This window comes from Bidens hawaiensis, unplaced genomic scaffold, assembly GCF_021521415.1.
Source record: "Bidens hawaiensis isolate Kalapana, Puna unplaced genomic scaffold, B.hawaiensis_p1.1 tig00009445_1, whole genome shotgun sequence".
NCBI classification, from domain to species: domain Eukaryota; kingdom Viridiplantae; phylum Streptophyta; class Magnoliopsida; order Asterales; family Asteraceae; genus Bidens; species Bidens hawaiensis.
Genome location: NW_027491700.1, coordinates 422,840 through 449,130, shown reverse-complemented (window position 1 = coordinate 449,130; position 26,291 = coordinate 422,840). Strand labels below are relative to the sequence as shown.

The window sequence follows — 26,291 nt, the reverse complement described above, 5'->3', positions numbered from 1 at the left end:
GTTACATTTATTACATTTTTTGGTTGTTCTAAAATATGTAAAATATGTAAAAATATGTAAAACACGTCTGAATGTAAAACATGTAAATGATATAAATGATGCAACCGATGTAAAACACTTCTGGTTCTATAATGTTAACCATACAAGTTATATTTTTTTTACATTTATTGGTTGTTGTATAACATATATATTATGTCAATATGTGTAAAACATGTAAAACACGCGTTAATGTAAAGCATGTAAAAGATGTAATAAATGATGTAACAGATGAAAAACACGTCTGAGACCAGTTACATTTCTTACTAACTGAAACAATAGTACATGTAAATACGAACTTACGAAAAGGCAAAAGAAGTAGAAGTGGCACTAGAACCATAATTGAACTAACTTAAACTAATACATATACTAAATATAATACTAATACAAATGCTCATATGTTGATATAACCCAATCTACTAAATAATAGAATCGGATACAAAACAATAATAATAAACATATAAACAAACAGATGTAGAAACACATATCAAACTACACGACAATGATATATCAACAAAATTAGTCGTGTACACCGAAGCACCCAGAGCCAGAAACAGAGGGGTACACAGTTAGCTAATCCATGCACCTATGAGATGGTACGTGTGGCGTACACGCATTGTTCCATCCCCCAGAAATCAGAAGTCAGAAACATAACAGAACTAAGATCTATCCATACGCCCCTAAGTGGCCCTAATACTACAAAGGTACTAGTTAGAGACATCGTGAACTTTAATTACGCACTGCCACGACAAGTGCCAAGCCATTGGCGCCCCAACAATAAGTCAGAAAATGCTCGGGTAACAGAGTACTAAAGCTAGAAGCATATAACTAAATATATTCAAACCAGAACATGCAATAAAGAGTACAAAATAAATAATCTATTGCATGCTACAAAAATAAATTATATAAAATAATTGAACTCAAATATAATTGACGCGTAACGAAAATCCGTACTACAAAGTAACGAATTAGAGTCAATACTATGAGTAAAAGAAACCAAAAACCGTACCTTAGTAGTCGATGAGTAAGAAAATAAAATCGAGTTGTGTTACGTTGTACTAATGCCTACATTTTATTTATTACAATAAGATTTACTTTGCTATGTTAAATAGGGGTGTTCATCGAATCGGATAACGGATTATTCGAGTTGTTCGAATTTGAAAATTTTTGGATCCTATCCGAATCCGATCCGATCCGAATTAGGAATATCCCTATCCGATCCGAATCTATCCGAATTCAATTCGGATCGAATTTGGATAATACCCGAATAATACGAAATTATCCGAATAATCCGAAATAAACCTAAAAAAATTTCCTATTTTTTTTGTTCCTAACATTTAATAGTTTAAATCACAATAAACATACAAACCGAAAAATACGAATTACTCTTAACACAAATTTAAAGTTTAAACTTCTAATAATAGTCTAATAAATATACCAAAATACCACTAAAAACATGTTTTTTAATCGGATTAAATGGATATCCTAATAATCCGAACAATCCGAATTTTTTATAATTCCATACCCGAATCAGAATCCGATTCGAATCCGAATTAGTTATTCGGATATTCGGATTGGTCCGATCCGAATATCCGAATAAGAATTCGAATCAGTTTATTTGGGTTTCGGTTTGGGTTTGGATTTCGGTTTTTTTCGAATTTCGGATTTCTTGAACACCCCTAATGTTATTAGTCCAATTCACTTGATGATCGATGTTCCGGCGACGAAGACCTTTATACTTTTAACACATTTCTTTCGGGATGGGTTGGATTTTTCAAAACACGACTTATTCCTTTTACACAAAACAATTAGCTGATGACTTATAATGAAATCACATGTCAGCTACTGAGACCAATTATTTTGAAGGAATATTAGTTTGTACGCAAATAATAGCCACCTTGTTGAATTATATCATCACCTTATGAACTATTATTATATATTTGCGTATGTATAACCGGACCACTAAGTTTTCATAAAAAAAATGAAAACCCAAAGTATAAAACAAAGGAAGAAATAATATAATATATTTGTGTTCCTAAGTTAAACTATTAAACCTTGATTACTAAAACATGTGTTTAACAGAAGAACTAATACTCTAGTGCAGGTACTAAAAGGCGCCAAAACAAGAACAAAACGAAGTGAACAAACTTTTAACATGTTACATATATTTTCCTAGTAACCTCATATTCAGATTTCGGGTTAGTCGCCAGAAACAATAGAAATTTAAGAACCATATTTTACCGAACGAACAATTAACGGAGAGCAGACTAGCTGAACGGAATCAACTAGAAGTTAGAGTGGAGTAGCGGGCAACCGAATCCACACCGGAACTACGTCGCCACAACCATGGCGTAAACACAATTAACATCGAAATAAGACTAGAACAAAGAACTAATTTGTATCAAGAGATCAGGAAGATTTTGAACGTTAATAATCGCTAACCGAAAAACTGACTACGACTCCGAAGTCGTTTGATTTGCAGCGGCAGTTGGTGGCACCGTGGTGCAGACGATCTTCGTTGCGAGGCTAGTTTAGGGTGGTGGTGTGATGCGATGGTGAGGCGGATGGCATGGAAAAATCCGGTAGGGTTTCGTGAGTTGAAATCAAGGATTTACGGGGTTTTTAAAGACTCCAAAGATAGATGTGGAAACCTTAGTTGTGTTACCAAAATTCCGCTAGCATGCACCAGAGATAAGGATTGAGGTTTAAATATTTGTATTTTGACTAAATCTATGATTTCATATAGTATATTTTATTATTGTCTGTTTATTTGTATCATATTCCAATATAAACGTTAAAGAGAATAACAAAAATATATATTAACTAGTTTTTATCCCCTGTATTACGGGGTTGTTTTATATTGTTCGTTATAATATTTATTTATTTTCTGAATTTATATTTTTTATTGTATGAAAGTTAATAATATACTTATGGTTTGATAATAAATTGTTTCATAAATAAATGAGATGTTATAACCCGGTTTAAAAACTATATGGTTTTGATGAGACCCAAAACCCGTTTATTTTTTTTACTATAAATTGTTTTTTTTAATTATAAATAATATTTATGAAAATTAATAATATACCTATGGTTTGATGAGACCCAAGACCTGTTTATTTTTTTACTACAAAATTGGTTTTTTAATTTAAATAATATATATATATCTTTTTTAAAATAAATAAGATATTAATTTTTACTATATTCTATTTTATAGGATCTTTACAATAATAATTTGGTGAGAATAATTTTTAATTTAATGAGATGTTATAACCCGTTTAAGGTATATCTTGGTTTGGTAAGACCCATACCCATGAATTCGGGTTAAATGCATGAGAAGCCTCCATTTATAAATCAAGCAAATCTGGTGACTCCATAAAAAGGGGAAGCGACTACATCGCGACACATATGATTTTTATGTTTTCGTTTATATATATTATTATATATAGATAATATTAAGATAAGATTTCTATAAGTCTAGAATTAGAACGATTATAATTATTATAAAATTGTTTTCTCATATGGAGTTCGGGATATTATACCTGGCGATATATATGATCCAAGAAAGTGTGTTGAACTTAATTAGGACAAGGTTAAACTTTTCGTTGACAAAGATCATAAACGAAATAATAATATAAATTTGATCCCTATGATACCAAAATTAGACAACTTTTCACAATTTTATATACAATAATTTAATCAAACATGGAGAAGTGTGATCGCACATGACTAGTATATTTGAAAGACGTAGAAAAGGTTTTTTGTTTATGTTGTAAACTATTTAGAAAAAAGGCTTGCGAATGATTAATAGTACGGGGGAAGGCTATGCAGATTGACATCCTACTACCAGTAGTGTCAATTAATAAACACGAAGTTTCTGGATCACCTCACAACTTTATATAAGTGGGTTGATATGCGTAAAAGATTGAAGTTTAACGAAATAATTGATCAAATTTAATATGAGCAATTCAAGAAATATACGACAGGATATACCTTAAAGGTGGTTTGGTGTCGTAAGTGGTCTAAAAACATAATCTTAGAGAGTGACATGGAAAGAACACACATAAACTTTCCTTTTTATTATTTTGAAATTACAACGTCTACATAGGATATATCGTCACATTTTGACACATATATTATATTACAACTTAACAAGTCTTCAACCTGAGTCACACCAATTCTCTCATGATTTGTGACACTACTACCTTGTGGACATTTTGATGTGGGCCGTATGATTAGAGTTCCCATTTCTTGTTAATGTTTTCAAGTCATAAGCAATCCAGCACCTCGAATCCTCCTTGTGATAGAAGTACCCCATACACTTGCAATCACGCGTGCATTTCTCCTCACAATTGTTTATTCTCGTACCCGCATCTCCCCTCGTGTACTTGATCATAAAATGATCAACGCCTTCAAGCGTGTAGTACCGAAAGTCATTTGCGTAGCAAGACGTCACCTTTTTCACATCACAATCTTTGCTCCAATCACTTAACCCGTCAGGTGTCGGGCACGCTACACACTGGTTGTCCTCACATAACCCAAAGTTACTACATCGTCCTGGTAACTGACACTCGCCTTCCCTTGAATCCCGACCAAAAAACGTGTACACCAAGTTCCATGTCCTCTCTTGTAGCCCATGCGGGTAATTATACGTGAAGAATCTAAGGTTTCCGTCTATCCCTAATCGAAGATATGATAATGTAGTGTTGTGACGGGAAGACGCCATGATGTTGTTTGAAGATGACTTTGTGGTAAAGTAATCGAACGTCAAGTAATATAGATATAACCCTCTGCGGTTTGTGTCGTTGACATAAGAGTTAAATTGACCAAACTACCCTTGTCAACGGTGAACCACTCGCTAGACGTCCAGTAAACCATTGGTCGAGGCGAGTTAGGACTTTTGTAATACAAGCTGGAATGGGTTGCTAAAAGGGGGAAGGAAACGGTAATTCGCACCGTACTCGACGATGTAGTCGCCAAATTCAAGGTCAATATCGTTGTTAACATAAGTGAATGTTTGTGAAGCAGGCACAAGAGCTTCAGAAATTATGGAAAATAGTTGAAAACAGAACAAAAGTAGGAAGAAAGTTGAGTGAATAGAATGGGCAGAAGTAGTCATTTTGGTTGGTGAGTTATTGCAACCATGAAAGTAGTGTATATATATAGAAAGTTGAGTGGATGATTTAGCCGCCTGTTATTAAAAAAAACATAGCAATAAGAGCACATTCAAATTTTTTGGGTGGCCACCCATGGTATTAAGAGCATCCATGATAACAATAATTTATAAATGTTAACTTCGCTTTCAAATCATAATCCATAACTTTATTAAGAAAACAATTATTGTATGTCCTTCATAACAACATATTTTCAAAACCCATTACAATAATTCATATACAAATAAATTAACTAACATACTAAACTAAACATGCACGTACAATCAACTAAAAGCACTTAAATTAGACTATTTATACTAGAGTAATTACAAATAAAAGTATAAATAGAGTAACAATAATTACTTTAGTTGAAAACTATAGAGTAATAACATATGTAGATTACAAGCTATATATGTAGTGATGCACTTTCGCAAAGTACATATAATTTTTTTTCTTTTTAGTTTTGGTAAAAATTAATAACATTTAAAAAAATAAAAAATTAATAATTAAAATAAATGATGTTTTAAATTGGTTTTCACGAGTTTTTATCACCCCCCCCCCCCCCCCCCCCACACACACACACATATGTGTGTGCGTGTGTTATTGTTTGTGAAGTTCTCAACCGAACTTCAAGCACAAAACAAGGATAGTTCATGTTCCCATCATCCGTCCTTGCCACTTAATCCGGACGCACCTATAAACAACACCGGTGCTGAAGGTGTTCTAAACAAATAAATAGAATTAACTACATGAGTATCTTTAATTTTAATTATAATTTTGAGTAATCTAATTATTGATATTAACGGTTAATTAATTATGCATGTGATTAAGAAAGTAAGGATAAATGTTCCGTTTAAACACAATAATGACAGGACTTTTATTATTGCAACTTAATTGTGGTACGAGGAAGATGCCGATTTGAGGACGGAAAGCATTAAAATTTGTTTAAAATGTTGGATTTGTTGCATTATTTGTTTGACTGGTAATTGCGTTGTTTAAGAAAACCGTGAGTCATTATTTATTTAAATACGATGCAAATAACTAACATACATCTAGAATGTTTGATAATGAAATCCATATATGATATATTTGAATTTCTATCTATGTCTATTTCTAGAATGTTAGGTAAGTAATAAACGGGCTTGAATAATTATAAAATAAAATAATGCGAAAAATAAAATCCTTTTAAACATAAAATACGTATTACATAAATATACAATTCATAAGTCTAATAATGTATAATTTGTTGTATACAACTTTTTGTAGTTCTATTAATGGATACTAACTTACTATAATTAACCATGTTTTTGTTTAATTGATCTTAGGACTATGCATTTTGTCAAAAAATCGAAAGAACTTAAAGAAGAATTAATACAATATCTTGCCTACCTTTAAACTCGTGCGTTACATAGAGTGAAAAATGAGGAAATTACAATTAATTAGTCTAAACTTGTAATAGTTACATCTGATAGTACCCACTTTGAATTACCATTGGTAAAACTAAACGAAACTTAGTGGAAATATGTGAGATTATACAAATGATTTTTTTAAAAGTTGAACATGCATTAATTAGTTGTGATAAACCATTATCCACCAAGAATTGATGCAATCTAAACAGATGATATCTCTTGTAAATGTTAGAAAACTCAACCTGAACACCAATTAAAATGTGTTCACCTCTTACCCTTGTTCATGCTCTTCGTATTCGTCTTCAATTGTGATGACCACGACCATCTACCAAAACAAAGTCGTCTTGAAAGTAAACTACGCAAGAAGATCAAACACCCGATGAGTTCCAGAATATGTGTCCAAATCTTCCATAACCTAGTTCAGCCATCGGACAATGCTCGGTACTAACTTTTTTCTTTATATTTCTCTTCATTTTTTTTTTATAATTTTACTTGCCATGAATATTCTCACTGGCAAATCCGATCAAGGACCTGCTAGATATTTTCTTTCTATATAGTCTATTCACAAAAGTAGAAGGCGGTTGTACCTACAAAAAAATGAAACAGTTTAGACAAAGCAAATTAATAAAATAATATAAATTATGTATGTATGGTATTAATCAATACAATATATCCAAAATTTGGTTCGCCGTAAATACGAAAATACGAAGGACCCTGAAGTAACTGGTTTTAATCAATACATATATGATTTTGCCTGTACATAATAAGTTATAACTCATAAGTGTGTTTCTTTCATTTTACAACATAATAAATTGTTAAATGGACATTTATATATGTAACTAGGCTAAGTACTATATCTAATTAATTATTGTAGCAAATGTTCATTCCCATATGTTAAGAAATCCAATATAATACAACCCAAAACACCCCCAAAACCGTTCACCGCATACCCCATTTCCCCTTCTCCAAGTTTTACAACTTTTTACAACAACAAATTTTTCTAAGTTAGCCACTCCAAATCTTGTTATTTATATGAGACTATCATCCCCTCTTTTTTAGTTTGTACCATTATTATTCTTATTTGAAATTTAAAGAAGAATTTATCTTCTCCTCTCTCCCTCTCTCATCTCCATCTTCTTCACTTTTCTTACTGTAAATAGTTTGTCAAAAAATAAGGTAATCAAGTTGTTGTGTAACACTAGTTGTAGTATCTTTAAGGTTTCTTTTATTCTTGTTCATCTTCTTTATTTACATGGTTGCATAGCCATCATATATTCATGTCAATGATCCTACATAATCTATGCATCATGGTGTGTGTTGTGGAGGAGACAAAGAACTAAATGTTGGAAAATGATCTTCAATGATCACACCTTAACAAAGTTCTTGCATTCCTTTGATACAATAACCATAAGGGTTTGATAATACATATTATTTATATGATGTATTCATCACCCCATCAATGGCCTATAATTTATGTATCAAAAACCATTTCAAAATGTAAATGACATTACTAATTATAATGATTTAGATTTGACATAATTCTTGCCCAACAAAGATTAAGCCATAACTTTGTCATAACAAATTGAAATGGTGCAAGAACAAAGCCTATGACTAAATTCATTGAGTTTTGGTTCTAATAACATTTTATTTGCATTTTATTTTATTTTATAACTCCATAGTGGCCAAATTAAAATTAGTGCGTAGATCTATACCCATTATGAAAAATGGCTGTTTTAGTCAATCTCGGGTCCAAATCTGACCAAACTTTCTAAATGTAAGTTGTTCCTAACACATTTATTTAGTTTACCAGAGTTTTTTTATAATTTTTGGGAATTGGTTCATGTTTTTTAATAATTTATCTATGATGTGACAACAAGCTGTCCGAATTCTGTTTTTATCTTACTTTTCCTTTTTCATGTACAAGTTATCATATCATCATACAATTATAATCCTTAGTTAATTATTCATCAAACACAAACTAAAACTAGCCTTATTACTTTTAATTAGGGCTTACACGTTAGGACATTCACACGCTTAACAAAGATCTTAATATTTCAACCCACCAATTTCAATGTCAGTTTACATACCCCCTTTTTTTTATCTCTTACACGTTTTGGGGGAAACATGTATACTGTATTTACATTACTTACGTTTTTTTACCGCATATATTCAAACACAACTTATTATATGTTTATGTGTGATGATTGCATGATCTATGACTAGCTCTATGTGCTTAACTGTTTATTTTATATTCGGTGGTTGGTATCTCATCCTCATCTATTCTCATCTAGTATGACAATACATTTAAACAAGTACATTGATTTTGTATCAATAGGAACGGGTCCACATCTATTTAGTTATTTACATTTTCATAGGAATTGTAATGCTCAACAATAACATATGAATTGTGGTTTTTATCTATATACCTCAACTAAAGCTTATGTATTCTCACAAACATTTGTATTGACAAACTCTATTTTTATGCATGCATGTTACAGGTACAAGTAATTGAAATTGTTTAAGATCGAGGGAATTAGTTTTACCTTAGGATATTTATTTAAAAATACAAAAGCATGATCTATTTGTTCTTATTATTGAATTTGTGTACTTGTTTAATGTTAATGAAATTAATTATTTATTGTCGCTTTAATTAGTGTCTTTTGAGCTACTGTTCAATCAATACGTTACGCCCCGGTATGTTCCGTCACCTTTGATCGAGGTGTGACACCTAGGGGTGTTCAAAACCGGATATCCGAACGGATAGTGAAACAGATATCCGATTTTGAAAACAAAAAATAAATAAATAAAACAATTTCTAGTTAATATTTATTCCTCATGACCCAAAGATCAAATTATTATCTCATATCTGAATGTAGCAATAAAAGAAATTAGATATGCACATTCTTCAATAAACCAAAAACTAAATGATGAACCTAAGCACTAGTTGGCAAAAAGCACATAGCCACGAATCATCACTGGCCATGAACCATCTCCGGCGAGTGACATGGTGGAGTGGAGGTTGGATCTATGGGGGAGAGCGGAGGGGGATCCGAACATAGGTGGTCGACGTCGATGATGATGGAGGAGAATGGAGGCTGGATATGTAGAGGAGAGTGGAGGCTGGGTTTGAGTTGGAGAAGAGAAGAGGCATATTTTGAAAAATGATGTAGGGTTTTTGATTATATTTGTTATATAAAATAAAATGTAAAAAATATTAAAATTAAAATATCGGATAGTTCGAATATCCGAACTATCTGAAAAATCTGAAAAATGATATCCAAATCCGCATCCGAATTTTTAGATATCCGGGATTCAGATATCTGAATTTTCGGATAGTTCGGATACGGATAGTCGGATAATTCGGATACTTTTGAACACCCCTAGTGACACTTATTATAATGGTTTTAGTAATGGCATTGTGATATACTAGTCCAACTCAGGTTATTCAAATATGTGGGGTTTTGTATGTTGGGGGATTTGTTGGTTACATGAAGCTATGTAGACTAATTAAGAATATGTGGTGGGGTTAAAGATGGAGGTAGACAGACTCAAACCAAATACCTCAAAAACCACATGAACTTAACGGGAATTCTTTCAAGTCGGAGTGAAAAGTTGATCTTACCTCTCCAGCTAACACGGTTAATTGACGGAGCGACTCGGATTTACACGTTTTGAAACCACGTGGAAATAAATGCATCATTTTGACTTTTTGAGGCACGTTGCGCTCCTGCCCATAAACTACATGGACGCAAAGTATTCTCTAGACAATACTTATTATTAAATTCGAGTTTCAATACTAAATCTATAAATCTTTTTAATTTATTTTCAGTTGTGTTCTTTTCTGACACATTACCACCTCACCAAGGTCTATATAAACAGGGGCGCAGCTATAAGGGGACCCGAGATGACTCCAGCCATTGCTGTTTTCTCTGTAAGTAGGTTACATTTCATGATTTTTCCCGAAATTTTTTATAGGTATTAAGCGCGGTCATCCCAATGTATTTTTTCTAAATGCTCACGGACACCACTAATTTTTTTAAAATAATACATAATCGTTTGATGTTTTATAAAAAACTCGCAACTTTTATGACCAAAAGTTATAAGGAAAATTGGATTTTAATAATCTCAACTTAATGTAGTTGGCCAATAATAATCCCAACTTTGAAAATAGCTGTCACTGGTCCCAACTTTCACACTATTTGTTTTCATTGAACCTTCGTTAAAAAAAACTTAACGGCGTTAAGTTTTTTTCAGATTTCAAACTGATATTGTAGGGCTTTTGATTGGAATGAGGATACGAGTCGATTGATGTAAAACTTACCTCCAAACAGTGGTCCAAACAACTAAAGGATGCTTCCATTCTGGTGTTTAAACTATTAATTAACAAAAATCAAGCTTTTTGAAGCGCCGTTTCAAGTTAAGTTTTACATCAATCGACTCGTTTCCTCATTCCAATCAAAAGCCCTAAAATATCAGTTTGAAATTTGAAAAAAACTTAACGCCGTTAAGTTTTTTTTAACGAAGGTTCAATGAAAACAAATAGTGTGAAAGTTGAGACCAGTGACAGCTATTTTCAAAGTTGGGATTATTATTGGCCAACTGCATTAAGTTGGGATTATTAAAATCCAATTTTCCAAGTTATAAAATAGTAATCGGATAATAAAAGCTTTGTTTTTGTAATACTCAAGATTGAGGAGGCTATTTATAAAATTAAAACTTGTTTAAACAAAAAAAATGGAGCAGGATTATAATTTGTTAGGGTTTGGATTTTGGAAATAACTCACTGCATCTCATTCCCTCTGCCATCCGCTGTTCCCTGCCCATGCTGTTCCTACCGGAGACCGACCACCACTGCCATTTGCCATCATCCGTCCACGCCCCCACGGTTCACCGCCTACCACGATCTCTCAGCCTTCTCAACAAGGTAATACTTCATCTTGATGTTGTTGTTAAACACTATATTGGATTTATATTAATTAATTTCAAGGATTATAATTAGGGTTTGTAAATGTGGAATTGGGGATTTGGAGAAATTGATTAACTAAGCTTGTAATTGGTATTGTATGGTGATAATTTTACTTTAACTCACCCTATTGAATCTTCTTAATTAGGTAAATCATGAAAAGGCAAGAGACTATATATTCTTTTTTCAAAAAAAAAAATGATGATGAACAAACGAGTAAACGACACAAAGCTTCAACTAGTGAGCTGATTAATTCTGAAGCTCCACAGCAACCACAATCATATACTAATGAAGTGGATCTTAACCAAGTAAATCAACAAGAAAATCATTGTGATTCGGAAGCTCCACAACCACAGTCAAATGCTAATGAAGTGGATCCTAACTAATTAGAAAGAGACCCGGCTAAACGAAAACCAATGTGGGAGCATCCAGAAAATTTAAGAGAACAAGTAAGACGGGCTTATCTTTCTTTAGGTACTTACCAAATACAACTTAAAGAGAACAAAAACAATGGTCCAAAGGGACATAATCGTAGGTTTCAATATGCTTGGTTCAAAATGATCCTGAGTTGGCTAGAGTATTCTCCAACAACAACGTGCTTATTATTTTTTGTGTTATCTTTTTAGTGTTAAGCCAAGTGTGAGCCATGGTTGCGATTCATTTACCCTTAAAGTATTTGACACATGGATAAAGTTAATGTGAAAAAATGTGCATTCTTTAGCCACCTTAAAACTTCACAACATATAAATTGTTTGGTATTCGCCGAAAACTTTTTGAACCAAGAAGCATATATTGAAACCCGACTTTTAAAGCAAACTCAAGAGAAAATAGTGAAGTACCGTTTATGATTAATAGCTACTGTTGATGTAGTTCGTTGGTTGAGATTTCAAGCTTGTGCTTTAAGAGGACATGATGAATCTTCTAAGTCAAAAAATCGAGGAAACTTGATTGAATTGCTAAAACTTCTAGCTTCTTATAATGATGAAATTGCCAAGGTTATATTAGAGGATGCTCCTTATTAATCGGATAATAAAAGCTTTGTTTTTGTAATACTCAAGATTGAGGAGGCTATTTATAAAATTAAAACTTGTTTAAACAAAAAAAATGGAGCAGGATTATAATTTGTTAGGGTTTGGATTTTGGAAATAACTCACTGCATCTCATTCCCTCTGCCATCCGCTGTTCCCTGCCCATGCTGTTCCTACCGGAGACCGACCACCACTGCCATTTGCCATCATCCGTCCACGCCCCCACGGTTCACCGCCTACCACGATCTCTCAGCCTTCTCAACAAGGTAATACTTCATCTTGATGTTGTTGTTAAACACTATATTGGATTTATATTAATTAATTTCAAGGATTATAATTAGGGTTTGTAAATGTGGAATTGGGGATTTGGAGAAATTGATTAACTAAGCTTGTAATTGGTATTGTATGGTGATAATTTTACTTTAACTCACCCTATTGAATCTTCTTAATTAGGTAAATCATGAAAAGGCAAGAGACTATATATTCTTTTTTCAAAAAAAAAAATGATGATGAACAAACGAGTAAACGACACAAAGCTTCAACTAGTGAGCTGATTAATTCTGAAGCTCCACAGCAACCACAATCATATACTAATGAAGTGGATCTTAACCAAGTAAATCAACAAGAAAATCATTGTGATTCGGAAGCTCCACAACCACAGTCAAATGCTAATGAAGTGGATCCTAACTAATTAGAAAGAGACCCGGCTAAACGAAAACCAATGTGGGAGCATCCAGAAAATTTAAGAGAACAAGTAAGACGGGCTTATCTTTCTTTAGGTACTTACCAAATACAACTTAAAGAGAACAAAAACAATGGTCCAAAGGGACATAATCGTAGGTTTCAATATGCTTGGTTCAAAATGATCCTGAGTTGGCTAGAGTATTCTCCAACAACAACGTGCTTATTATTTTTTGTGTTATCTTTTTAGTGTTAAGCCAAGTGTGAGCCATGGTTGCGATTCATTTACCCTTAAAGTATTTGACACATGGATAAAGTTAATGTGAAAAAATGTGCATTCTTTAGCCACCTTAAAACTTCACAACATATAAATTGTTTGGTATTCGCCGAAAACTTTTTGAACCAAGAAGCATATATTGAAACCCGACTTTTAAAGCAAACTCAAGAGAAAATAGTGAAGTACCGTTTATGATTAATAGCTACTGTTGATGTAGTTCGTTGGTTGAGATTTCAAGCTTGTGCTTTAAGAGGACATGATGAATCTTCTAAGTCAAAAAATCGAGGAAACTTGATTGAATTGCTAAAACTTCTAGCTTCTTATAATGATGAAATTGCCAAGGTTATATTAGAGGATGCTCCTTATAATTCAAAGTATACTTCGAGTGATATTCAAAAAGAAATTCTTAGCATTATTGCAAATATAGTTCGAAAGAATACTGGTAGTGAAGTGGAGGATTCATTCTTTTGTGTAATGGTTGATGAGTCATGAGATGAGTTGAAAAAGTAGCAAATGGCCATAGTTTTGAGATTCGGTGATGCAAAAGGGATGATACAAGAAAGGTTATGATTTGGTTCATGTTACGGATACTTTATCAGCAACATTGAAAACAAGTTTTTGGAAACAACTTTCGCATTATCAGTTAGATGTTAAAAGATTATGTGGTCAAGGTTTTGATGGTGCTAGTAATATGAGAGGGGAATGGAACGGATTAGAAACACTTGTTCATTATGTGTGTCCTTATGCATATTACGTTTACTGTTTTGCCCACAGGTTAATTACTTGTTTGATATTCTCTTTCGTCTTTGGTTTGACTAGAATACTCTTATGCTTATTACGTTTTTGTGCTTTGATCATAGGTTACAACTTTCCTTGGTTTATGCTTCAAGGGAAGTTATTCTAATACACAAGTTCTTTAATAAACTAGTCTTCACAATTAATGTGGTTTGTGCTTCTAATAAGTGTCATGATGAGTTACAAAAGGCAAAGACAAAAGAGATTAAAAAGTTGTTGGAAATGGGTGAAATCAAATCGAGATCAAGACTAAATCAAGTTGGGACATTAAGAAGCGCTAATGATACGCGTTGGGGTTCTCATTTTAACTCCGTTTGTAGTTTGATTGACATGTTTGGTGCCACTCGAGCTGTTCTCCAAAGAATAATTGAAGACTTATCTCATACTACTTTTTCTCAATGCGGAGATGCTGATACAGCTTGCGATTACTTGAAATCATTTGACTTTGTGTTTACTTCACATGATGAAGAAAGCATTGGGAAAAATGAAACACTTTCTCAAGCATTACAAAAGAAATCCCAAGATATTCTTAATGCTACGGAGTTAGTTTCTTCAACAAAGGCTAATCTAAATGAATTTAGAAACAATGGATGGGAGTATTTTCTTGCAATAGTTACTTTTTTTTGGTAATAATTAATCTAGCAACGAAAATAAGAGATCAGGATGCTTCAATAGAGGATGAAATTGCATCTATTTTTAATGTTGCTACTTGTGCAGATACCCAGTCTCCAACTTAAGAAGTTGTGGAAATCGACGATGGAATAAACTACTCACTGAACCAGGACACTCCGATTTACGGTGATGATAAGATGGATCAAAATCAGGAGCCAAACTGGGATGGCTCTTCCTACAACTGGTGGTGAATCCTCTCAAACATCAAGACAAGTAAAGAAAAATAAATACTACATCACACGGGTTTCCAGTCTAAGAGACCGTCTCTGCCCTTATCTCAATGACTCCCCGGTTCTCTACTGCAAATGGCACGCCACTAGCAAGACATGGGAAATCTAGCATGCCAGTGGTGACCTGACCTACATGACTACACCGATATGCATACTAGAGGTGCACAAATCGGTTTTTTTAAAAAAACCGGTTCGGTTAATAACCGGACCGGTTTTTCTTGGCCTGGAAAAAACCGGTTTTTAAATAACCGGACCGGTTTATTAACCGGTTTTTTTGGTGCAAAACTCGGACCGGTCTAACCGGTTAGGACCGGTTTAGAAACCGGTTAGAACCGGTTAATAACCGGTTTTTTTTAATTAACCGGTTTTTTTTTTTAAATAACCGGTTAATAACCGGTTTTTTTCATAATAACCGGTTTTAAAATTAACCGGTTTTTTCCATAACCGGTTCAGTAACCGGTTTTTTCTCTAGAACTTGTAACCGATATACGAACCGGCGGTTACTAACCGGTTCTAACCGGTTTTTAAATAACCGGTTTTTGTAAAAACCGGTTTTCGGTTTAAACCGTTGAACAGGTTCACCAACCGGTTTTTTTGCCCATCTCTAATGCATACACTGTCTGAACTCGACATGAATTACTTTAGACGATTCGTAGGTCAGAGTGCGGGTGATGAAGAGTTAAAAGGATGGTTTATGAGATTCTTAAGCAGGAAATGGAAAAAAAAGACTACCCTAACTTCAAGCTCAACAAGGGTAACTTGTATAGTCATCCAACTGAGATCGATCTGATCTCTAGAAAGAAAAGAAAGGCTTGGAGATACAAGACTTACAAGGATGGGTGACCTATCTACCACAAGGAACCGTTTCTGCTCAACTTGTTTCACGACTTCATTTGCTGGGAATTTGATAACAACACAGGGGAAGTGATCCATTGCAAACGAATGCACGTTCTTCGTTTATTTGATTAGAACGATTTAGCCGCCTTCAGCAAAAGAAGACTTGATGAAGCTGTAACTCTCCATTAGCCATAGTCGAAGATATTCGTCGGGAAAACAAGGACATGATAGTTGAGAAGTTCAACAAGTTTGTTCATTATCTTGTTGACCAACAACTATACGAGAACAACGAAGGCCTCGACTACGAGACCGATTGAAGATGGAAGCTACCTATTCAAATACTAAAGACTAGGGGAAATTTTTCGGCCCCACTTTATTCAATAGTCTTCTGTATTTGACTATTCGATTTGCGATGTATCTTGTTAGCTTGTCGGTTTCTTATGTTGTATGTTTAGGCCTAAGGCCATGTATGTTGAGCCCATTGGGCCGTAAATAATGAAACAAGCATGGTATGGCTTGCATTATAAATAGTGCAACCATACCCATGCAACATAACCTTTTGCAAAATATCTTATCCATTCACCAACTCTCTCTCTCTCTCTCTCTTTCTCTATTGTCTTCCTTTCTTTACCATTTCGGGTAATAACCAACATCAACAAGATACGAGATCTCGGTTAACTTGTAAGTGATTTCCGCTAGCTTACAAGAAGATTGATCCAAGAACTTTGTTGTTTGATATGTCTTAGGCACTACATGGTTTAATAAATTTCTAAATAAATCTTCTTAAAATTCGGTTAGTACTTTTCAACTGACTACATATGGGTTTGACACATTATTTACTCTCGCTAGTTAGAGAAACATTAGTAGATAATTTTATAGAGGTTTTTGTATGACTTGACAATGGTCATCACCAATCTCTACTTTTAATAAAATTTTGGCCGTTTAAACAATGAAAAATAAAAAATTGTTTTGTTTATTAGAATAAATGTCTACATTAGACAGCCTAGAGGCCTTGGAATTCAATCAACAAACGGGCTTGTAGAGGCCAATCGATATGTCAATAAGGGTAAAAGAGTGGTCGCTCAAATTAATCTATTACTCACCAATTTCGTAATACTTCACTCAACTAATCTAATTCTCTCTCTCTCTACTTTATCTACATATACATGCTATCTCTCTCCTCCTAACTTCATCGGGTAGTAAGCCACTACTTTTGACATCTTAAAAGCCATTTAAGGTGACGGTGATAGTGTTACCTATCGGGTATATGTACCCATTTTCACTTTGTCGATGGTGCCCCTCTCCCCCCTAAGATGATGAGGAAATTGAATTCTTGTGTACTATATAATATCGATAAGAGCATTCTTAGCCTGTCCCACATCCCTATTTGTATAATTACATCACAAAACACTACATTTCTCTTATATATTTAATTAAATAATATTTATTTATACATTTATAATTACAGTTTTCTCTCTCCAACCTATAATCTATGATCACAACTACTAAAACCTCGTCATATAATTTACAAACTCTTTTCATATAAATTTAGAGGATAAATTTAGAGGATGAGTTGAAAATGATTAAGATATATATGGATTTGTTGTTCTTGTTCTTTATTTGCTTGACACAAATAATATAAAATAGTTGTTTTACATGGATCACTTAAGGCATTTTATAGATAACTCACTTTTATTATAATACAAACAACAATATCATCTAAATGCAGAGCAAACACACATCGGAAGGTTACAAACATAACCTTCTTTATCTAAATTAAACCCGTGTCTAACGAACAGGTGTTTTGATCTACGCCAAACTAGTCGAGTTCCCGACCCTTGTTAACGTCTTCAACTCGTAAGCGATCCAACACCTCGAACTATCCGTATGATAAAAGTAACCGAAACACTTGCAATTCTTCGTGCATTTGCTCTCACAATCACTCTGTTTCACCGGTCTAATCCCTTCTGTATACTTAACCGTGAAATGGTCAACCCCTTGAAGCTGATAATACGTAAAACCACTACAACCTGGTGACTCCGAGTCACAGTCTTTGCTCCACGCAAACACCCCGTTTGGCGCAGGGCATCCGACACATTGACTATCCTCACAAAGCCCAAACTTCTCGCACCGATTTGGTAACTGACACTCGTCTTCAACACTGAATCCATCCTGCTTCGTAAACAAAGTGTACAACAGATTCCACGCCTGTCCCCGCACCCCTCGGCGGTAAGTGTAGACTCGTAGGTTCCCATCGATGCCCAGTCTTAGATATGATAACGAGCTATTATACAGAACTCGTCCCATGTATATCGAAGTTGTATGATATGGCGGGAAAAGATTCACGACTTCACAATTCAATAGGTGAAAATTGTTGTCTAGGTATTCAGCTTCTGCAACTCGAAATGTTGCATTTTGAATTGTCCCATTGCTTCGGCTTAATTCTGGGATCGTGAATGCCCAGTACCGCATGGTGTTCTTGTAATACAAACCCAACCTTTGAGGCTCAACTACTAAGCTATACGCCCCGTCAACGTTGTTCTTGACCGAATCGCGGCTCACGAGCTTGTGCGGACCACCTTTAACTCTAAGCTTTTGGCCAACCAAGAGCGTGTCGGTCGGGTAATCAAAGCTTTGCCAGACAAAGTTACCCTTTGCGTCACGCAGCACAACGTTACCATCTTCAAGTATAGCGAAACCGACAACTCCCTTGTTCGCGGTGTTGGTTTGCCACACAATCTGGCCATTGGCCTCCGCGAGTACTAGGTTTCCGTCTGATCCTAATGAGAATGTGGCGTTTTCGCGGACTGGTTTGCCGCGGTTGGCTTCCCAGACCCATGGCCTCACGGACTGGTCACGTTGAGTCCCTGCGCGGAGAGCGAGTGTGTACGGTAAGTTGGATCTTATTCAGAATCAAAGAATAAGTATTCGGATTCGAAAAGTAACTCGCCTTGGTTGACATAATGGAAGGTTTCGTTCTGAGGAACAATGGCATCGGTGATGGTGAATGAATGTAGAAGGACGACGAAGAAGAAGATATTTTCATATTGGATTTTATATAAACGTTATCTATTAAATAAATTGGATATGCGTTTCTACCATTGTTGGCACATGTGTATTTTTCTTCCCAAAGTTTGTGATATTTAATAACCGGCTAGGTTAGTATTTCGTGTAACACATGGATGAAAAATATATAAAACGTCATATATATATATGTATATGAATTATATAATAAATATTATACTTTTATAAATTATAAGGTATTACATAATATAAGTAGTTGCATATTTCATAAAATATATTAATTTGTAAGAATAATTTGTATTTGTATCTTAAAATAAATCAAAATGAAATTTTGTAAATCTATACTAAGGAAAATATAAATTTAGCGTCAAATCATCTTAGTTGAGTTGGTAAACCACAAATATTTTAAGAGAAATTTAGTAAGTTTGATTCTCATCAACAATATATTTTTCATTTTAACAATTTGAATTAAATTAAGATATATAATGAAGTGGAAGTTGTTAAATTGGTAACTTGCACACTTAACCTTCTATGTGGAAGGCTTAGTTGAATGTCATGCAGAAAATTTGTTAAATTTGAAACTTGCACACTTGGCATCCAATGTGAGAGCCTAGCTGAATGTCATGTAGACACTAGGTCTTCTTTTAATTGTATAGGTAGATTTATATTTTAATCAAAAGTTGTTTTTTATGTTTTGATTAGATTTCAAATATTATCTTTTAACTAATGTATCATATCGGATGTCATTTGTGTTTTTGTTAAACAGACGGTGACCTTTTGTTCTAACCATGTTAAAATTTTAAGTTACGTACATGCTAAACACATGAGAGCAATATCGTCCTTATAACACTTCACAGTTCCATTCATCCTCAGCACACACTATAAGTTCTTCAAGTTATCGGACATCCAACTCACAGTTGTTGACATGTTATTATATTTGGCATCAACTATATTAGAACATGTTGTATAATGAGTTTCTTTTTGTTGTCATGGAGGTCTAACACACAACTACCAGTGCGGCCAAACAGCACCACCCTTTACGACCTACCAAAACTATTGATTTAAACTGCCACCAACAAAAAACCATCACCGGCATGGTGTCTTTCTCCATCGTAACGCTCTATGTTCCTCTATAATAATCTTCAGATTTGATTTGGGTTTTAGATTCCAGATCCATTTGTTTGATTCCATTGGGAGGTAACATCAGTTCGTATTCATTCAATATTTGTTTTGATCTTTTAGGTATTCAAATGAAATCGTAAATTTTTTCTAAGTTTTCAATAGTAGTTCCTTATATCGTCCTGTCAAAATAATTAAACTGATTTAGGTTTTATTAATTCTTGTGGCTTTGATGATTAATATAAGAACTCCGATTAACTATAAGATGTAAATACGTTTTCAGGATTGAATCAACAAGCAACGGTTGCACTTGATAGAATCGTTGAGACCGATGCATGAGTGTGATAAAGAACAAGAGACATCTTGATGTAATGATAATCGAATGATTCATTCATCGTAACCGAATATATGATTGCAATCATACACACACGTTGAAGTTCAGTCCACCAAGATTTGCACCCCTTTGTGACCTATCACACTAGAGACACTCTAGACAACAAACACACACCCTTCGTATACGTATAAACTGCCGGCCAATATATAAACACTCACTCATGCGTACATAAACACAATAGTGTTCTATATGTATGGGGCTTTCATTCGAACAACCTTTCTAAAATGGAGGTGATGGGTTTAACAAATCTTTATAAATGAAAGGTTAAAGAGATTTTAGATGAAAATAAAATTCGTCATTCAGAAAAAAGAAAAAAATATATATATGAACAACAAGATGTTTTGAGTCTTGACGGAAACTTCGTCCAAAAAATCTTAGCTTGCATATTTACGTTGTTTTGACTTTTATTATTCCAATTTTTTAATGTAAGATATTATTTGAGATATATATTGGAATCAACATTAGTGACAACTGCAACTTGCAAGAGGCACACAATGTTTGAACAACAGTACCAACTTGTCTTGTACGTGCTTGAAAATACTTTCTTCCAGATTGGTTAATTAATGAAACTTTTAGGTAATGTTTGGTACGTAAGAATGATGTTTGGTATATAAGAATGATAGAGGGAATGAAATGATTTATTACGTGGGAATAAAGAAAGTAGTGTTTGGTTATTTAATGGAATGGAATCATCCATTACACATGGAACCTCATTCTATCAAAACCATTCATTCTCATCCCTCTTCTTTTTCTTCATTTTATTCCTCTCTCACCCTACTTTCTGAACAACACCACCACCTAACAACCACCACTACCATCGCCATCACCACCACCTGACCGTCATCGTCACCGTCGCCACCACCACCACCACCGTGGCCATTTCAGTTGTTTTTTTTCTTGTAAAAAAATATATATTTTGGGATAGAAATATTTTTGTTATTTCTATTTTATTCATACAATTTTTTTTAGATACCAAACAATATAAAGTAATTATTTATTTCATTCTCATAGGTTAACCAAGCAAGACAAAGGAATAGTAATGATCCATTTCATTTCCTTGTTTATTTCATTTATTCTCTCATTCAATTCCCTCTTTATTCCAGTACTTCCAACCAAACATACCCAAGTTATCATTTTGATTTAAGTTATGAAAAATGTAAAAAGAGTAAACTCTAAAATCCTCGTAAGATTTTGATTATATTTGTCCGTTTTATCTAAAAGGTCATTTTCTTTTATTTTTTTTATCTAGACCTTTAATGCTACAGTAATCATTTTTGTTCAGTTAACTAATTAACTCCGTCAATTTTTGTCGCCAAATGAAAGTAAATTTTCTTTCTGAGTTGTATACATATATATTTTGTCTTAATCCCCATCATCATCGAACTAAAAACTCGAGTTTACCATCTCTAAAACCATGGCAACTTATTTACTCTCGTTTTATTATGTATATTATTTAAATACAAAACAAATACACATCCAAAGGTTAAAAACATTAACTTTATTTCAAGTTTCTAATAAAACCCGTGTCTAGGCAACGGGATGAACGCTAAACTAGTCAAGTTCCCGACCCTTGTCAACGTCTACAACTCGTAATCAATCCATCACCTCGAACTCTATATCCGTACGTATGATATAAGTAACCCGAACACTTACAATCTTTTGTTATGTGCTCTCGCAATCGCTCTGTTTCAATGCTCCAGTCTCGTTCGTATACTTAATCATGAAATGGTATGACACATTTGAGCTGATAACATGTAAAACTATCCGCGTTACAACACGGAGACTTCGTGTCACAATCATTGCTCCATGCAAACACCCCGGTTAGTGTTGCGCAGCCGACATATTGGTTGTCCTCACAAAACCCAAACTCCCCGTACTGATTTCGTAACTGACACTAGTCTTCAAAATTAATCTCGTTCTCGTTGTCGTTCTCAAGCCTATCAAATAAAGTATACAACAAGCTCCACGCGTTTCCCCAAACAGTTGCATGGTAAGTGTAAAGTCTAAGGTTCCCGTCGATGCCCGATCAAAGATATGATAAAGACCTTGCCCCGTATCTATATAAGGGAACTCAAAAGACAGATCTTCAAAGATGTCTCCGAGAATCCTTTAAAGTTTGCGGGCTCGAGACGAACATTAAAAGAGGTCTCTGAAATCGCGTTTTTAGTTATGTGATAAATAATTTGACAATTTTATCAATTGAGTTGTTTTTTCAAAGTCGATATAATAATAATAATAATAATAATAATAATAATAATAATAATAATACTAAATAATAATAATTTACTAAAATAGTCAATATATTTAACAAGACTGAAAGTGTTTTCTATAAAAATTAAAATATTATTAAGGGAATTGAACCTGTAGAAATCAACTAGAGGGGGAATAGATTTTCTTATCTTCTAATCCGATTTTAACGAGCTAATAACTTTGCTAAACTCTTTTCACAACTTACAAAACAAATATAAATAAGTAAAAATGTATGAGTTAGAGACGAAATAACCAGATTTATAGAGGTTCAGGTGAATGTTAACTAATCCACTCTATGTTCTCTCCCTGATCCCCGATCGAGAGTTTTCTTCACTAGTTGTTTCTCAAAAATGGTAGGAATCACCAATGCAATCGTATTACTCTTCAAAGGAAGTGATAACCTTCTTCATCAATCACACTAAGTAATTAGCTTTACCGTTTCTTCTAATCTCACTATATCAAGATAGTGAGCTTTCACCTAACTAATTAACTCTATGTTAAGATAGAATTTCCAACCTAATACAAAACAACACTATGTTAAGATAGTGTTTTCCCCTCTCAACACATCAACTAAGTGATGAATCTTCACTTGTCAAAACACTATAACAACCTCTAGTGTTCACCCCTCAAATTATAATTAATTTGGTTGGATTTTAGCTTTGAAAAGGCACTTCTTTTTGCTCTACACTTGTAATCTCCTCTCTAATAATCGAAGCTTGATTAGACATGGATAATGGAAAAGATTAACCTTCAAGTGTGTATATAAATGTTAACGTAAAGGGTAAAGACTTAGTTTAAATAATCCTTCTATCTATATCCAAGCATATGAGATGCTTAGGATAGGGACCGACACCTGGCGGTCGATCCAGCGACCATGGACGCCCAATCCACTTCACAATGGGCTTTCCAATATGAATGTTATGTGTGGTCATTTTTATTTTTGGCTTCTAATGTTGACCAACACATGTGGGAATACATCCCATTCACTTCCCGCTTCTACATACAACGGAACCCAAGTATTTTACCAATTTAGTTAAAAATACTTCATAAATTTTAACCAAAGATTTAACTCTTTCTTTCTTTGAGTCTGACTTGCCCATATGGTGAGTTTGGTATTCAATGCATGGATTAGATGTAAGACTTACCAAGAGTGGAATAAGTCTTAAAACATTTGAAATTCAAATATTTTATAAATTTATACAATTGTGTTTAAATATAAATATTTTATAAATTTACCCTAAGTTTATAAAAACTAGCAGCCTAACTTAACTAAGTTGTTAATTAGTCTTCAATGAATTAGTCATATAATTTCTTCATCTTCATGTTGGTGTTTTAGTTTTAATTTAACCCTTAGTAAAGATGAACTTGATAATCTTGATCTTGGATATTTAGTCTTGTGTTTGCTTAATTGTGACTAATGATGATCGATCAAATGTTAAGGGACATGTGTGTGGCATAGAGTATCAATGATGAACTAAGACTATTTCTTGTCATATTGTTCTAATTAAGTCATTATCAAAACATTAACGTTGATAAAGGTTTAAACAATTGTTTTCCCACATAACCTGTGATTTTTAATTCCATAAATTACCACTTTTTCCATTGCACCGAGAAGTCATATATAGACTTATTGTGACAACTGCCCAATCCGACCCGACCCAGGTACCCGTTTTCGTATCCGATTCTTTTTATGATTTAAAATTTGATTATTAATCTTTGTAAATTTAACATTAAATAAATCATATATATATTTTTATATTACTTACTAATAATAATAATTTATTTTCCGCCGACCCGTCCCTTTCTTCCTTCTCTCCGCCGTCCCGCCTCCCTTTTTCTCTCTTGTCGCCGTCCCGCCCCTCTGCTTAACCTTTAAGCCTGGAACCCCTTTTTCTCTTAACTCTTTGCTTGTCCTTTGGTTCTTCCCGCCTAAGGATGTCTGCGCAGCTCCACGCGCCAGACTCCTTACAAGGAAGCCTGCGCGAAGACCAACTGTTCCTGCAATACGCGAGGCGAACTGTTCCCGCAGCGCGCTAAGAATGGTAGTTCTTCCCGCGGCGCGCGAAGGATTATAGTTCTTCCCGCGGCGTGCTAAGAATTGTAGTTCTTCCCGCGATGCGCTAAAGATTGTAGTTCTTCCCGCGGCGCGCTAAGGATTGTTCTCTGTCTGCCTTCGCCCTCGCGCGCGCTCGAGTCTTCTCGCGCTAGACCTTAAGTCTTTTCTTCAGTTTAGGTCAGCCTGTATGCTCTTGAAATATCTTATCTTTTGTATGAGCACTGTAGGTCAGTTCCGACATCTGTCCGAAAAGCCACTTTCGGCGCAGCATGCGCACCAATCCTATTGGTTGACAGAAAAAGTGACTGACATAATCTTTTGAAATCTTCTTTTGCATGTCTTGAACAGTGCTTTATCTGACACCTCCCATGCTTTAATCTGTAACCTGTCAGCTTTTCCCCATCCCCTGCAGCTGCCGGCATATCTTTTAATATATTTTGCTTTTGGTTTCTTGTGCTTTTTAATATCTTTTGCTTTTGGTTTCTTGTGCTTTTTAATATCTTTTGCTTGATTTGATAAGATCTTTTCCCCTTTTCAAGGGATTGTGTTCCCTTGGGTTTTCCTATAAATTAAGCTAATTTCTTGTTTTTTAACACTACACACACTACACTTAAACACTCCCCAAATCTCTCTCCCTTTGCTCTCTGCCGTAGTTCCTCAGCAACGCCACTCCTCTCCTTGCCTCCGTCTTCTCTTCTGTTCTGCCCAGATTCTCGGTAAATATAAATATATATATTTTGTTTTAATTTGTTTAACTAACAAAAAATCGATACTTACTGCATATACTCAAGACATAAAAACCAATCATTAAACCAATAACCTCTTATTTATAGGTTAACTTGTGCTTGTTTAAAAATTGGATTCTTGCATTATCTTTCAACGCGCCGTTTACAAGTGAGTAATCTCGTACTTAATCCCCTTTTATTTTTAACGTTTTGGGATGTTCATGTGTTCGTACAACTTGAGTCTTAAACTTGCTTATGAAATTTATGTGCGCAAAACCCCATGTGTTATGGACGTTTACTTGGCTGTTTATTTGTATGTGTGAATCATTAACCGCTTTGTTCGGCCTATTCCGAAGTTTTCATGGATCCATTAGATGAACACGGGAGACCTATCGTTTACGGTTTTCTTGTTTTGTTTACACATGCACGTATGATTATTTGTTTTTGTGCTCGATTGGGAGCACGGATTGAACTATGAGCTATGATCTATTTAGGCTTGATCACAATCTGATTACACCCTATGTTAAACCCCAGTTAAGCACATGTTGCGCGCAGTGTTTGTTATTATCTATTTATATCTATTAAACTTGATTTCTCACCGACACGCAAGTGTTGACGTTTTATTTTAACACATGTTCAGGTTTG

General features: G+C 34.2%; 1 protein-coding gene and 3 pseudogenes across 2 annotated transcripts in view; 1 reads left to right on the top strand and 3 right to left on the bottom strand.

Annotated features, from left to right (window-relative positions):
* Window positions 1–3,999: 3,999 nt before the first annotated feature.
* LOC143532416 (EP1-like glycoprotein 4) lies at window positions 4,000–5,040 on the bottom strand (annotated as a pseudogene).
* An 8,267-nt stretch (window positions 5,041–13,307) lies between these two features.
* LOC143532415 (uncharacterized) lies at window positions 13,308–15,104 on the top strand. The gene is made up of 5 exons (XM_077027472.1): window positions 13,308–13,365; window positions 13,762–13,986; window positions 14,144–14,318; window positions 14,405–14,951; window positions 15,057–15,104. The coding sequence occupies exons 1-5, from the start codon at window positions 13,308–13,310 to the stop codon at window positions 15,102–15,104; spliced, it is 1,053 nt and encodes a 350-aa protein (XP_076883587.1).
* A 2,641-nt stretch (window positions 15,105–17,745) lies between these two features.
* LOC143532450 (epidermis-specific secreted glycoprotein EP1 pseudogene) overlaps window positions 17,746–26,291 on the bottom strand; it is a 34,963-nt pseudogene continuing 26,417 nt past the window's right edge. Inside the window, exon 2 of the transcript XR_013135172.1 lies at window positions 17,746–17,840. The product of XR_013135172.1 is annotated as an epidermis-specific secreted glycoprotein EP1 pseudogene (transcript). The remainder of the gene's footprint in view (window positions 17,841–26,291) is intronic.
* LOC143532414 (EP1-like glycoprotein 4 pseudogene) lies at window positions 17,864–19,124 on the bottom strand (annotated as a pseudogene).

Excerpts from the sequence above, each read along its gene's own strand:
- LOC143532415 (XM_077027472.1), top strand. The coding sequence starts at position 13,308 with ATGTGGGAGCATCCAGAAAATTTAAGAGAACAAGTAAGACGGGCTTAT. Across the intron at positions 13,987-14,143 it reads TATAGTTCGAAAGAATACTG|CAACATTGAAAACAAGTTTT; the intron begins GTAGTGAAGTGG and ends ATACTTTATCAG. Across the intron at positions 14,952-15,056 it reads GGGAGTATTTTCTTGCAATA|ATACCCAGTCTCCAACTTAA; the intron begins GTTACTTTTTTT and ends CTACTTGTGCAG.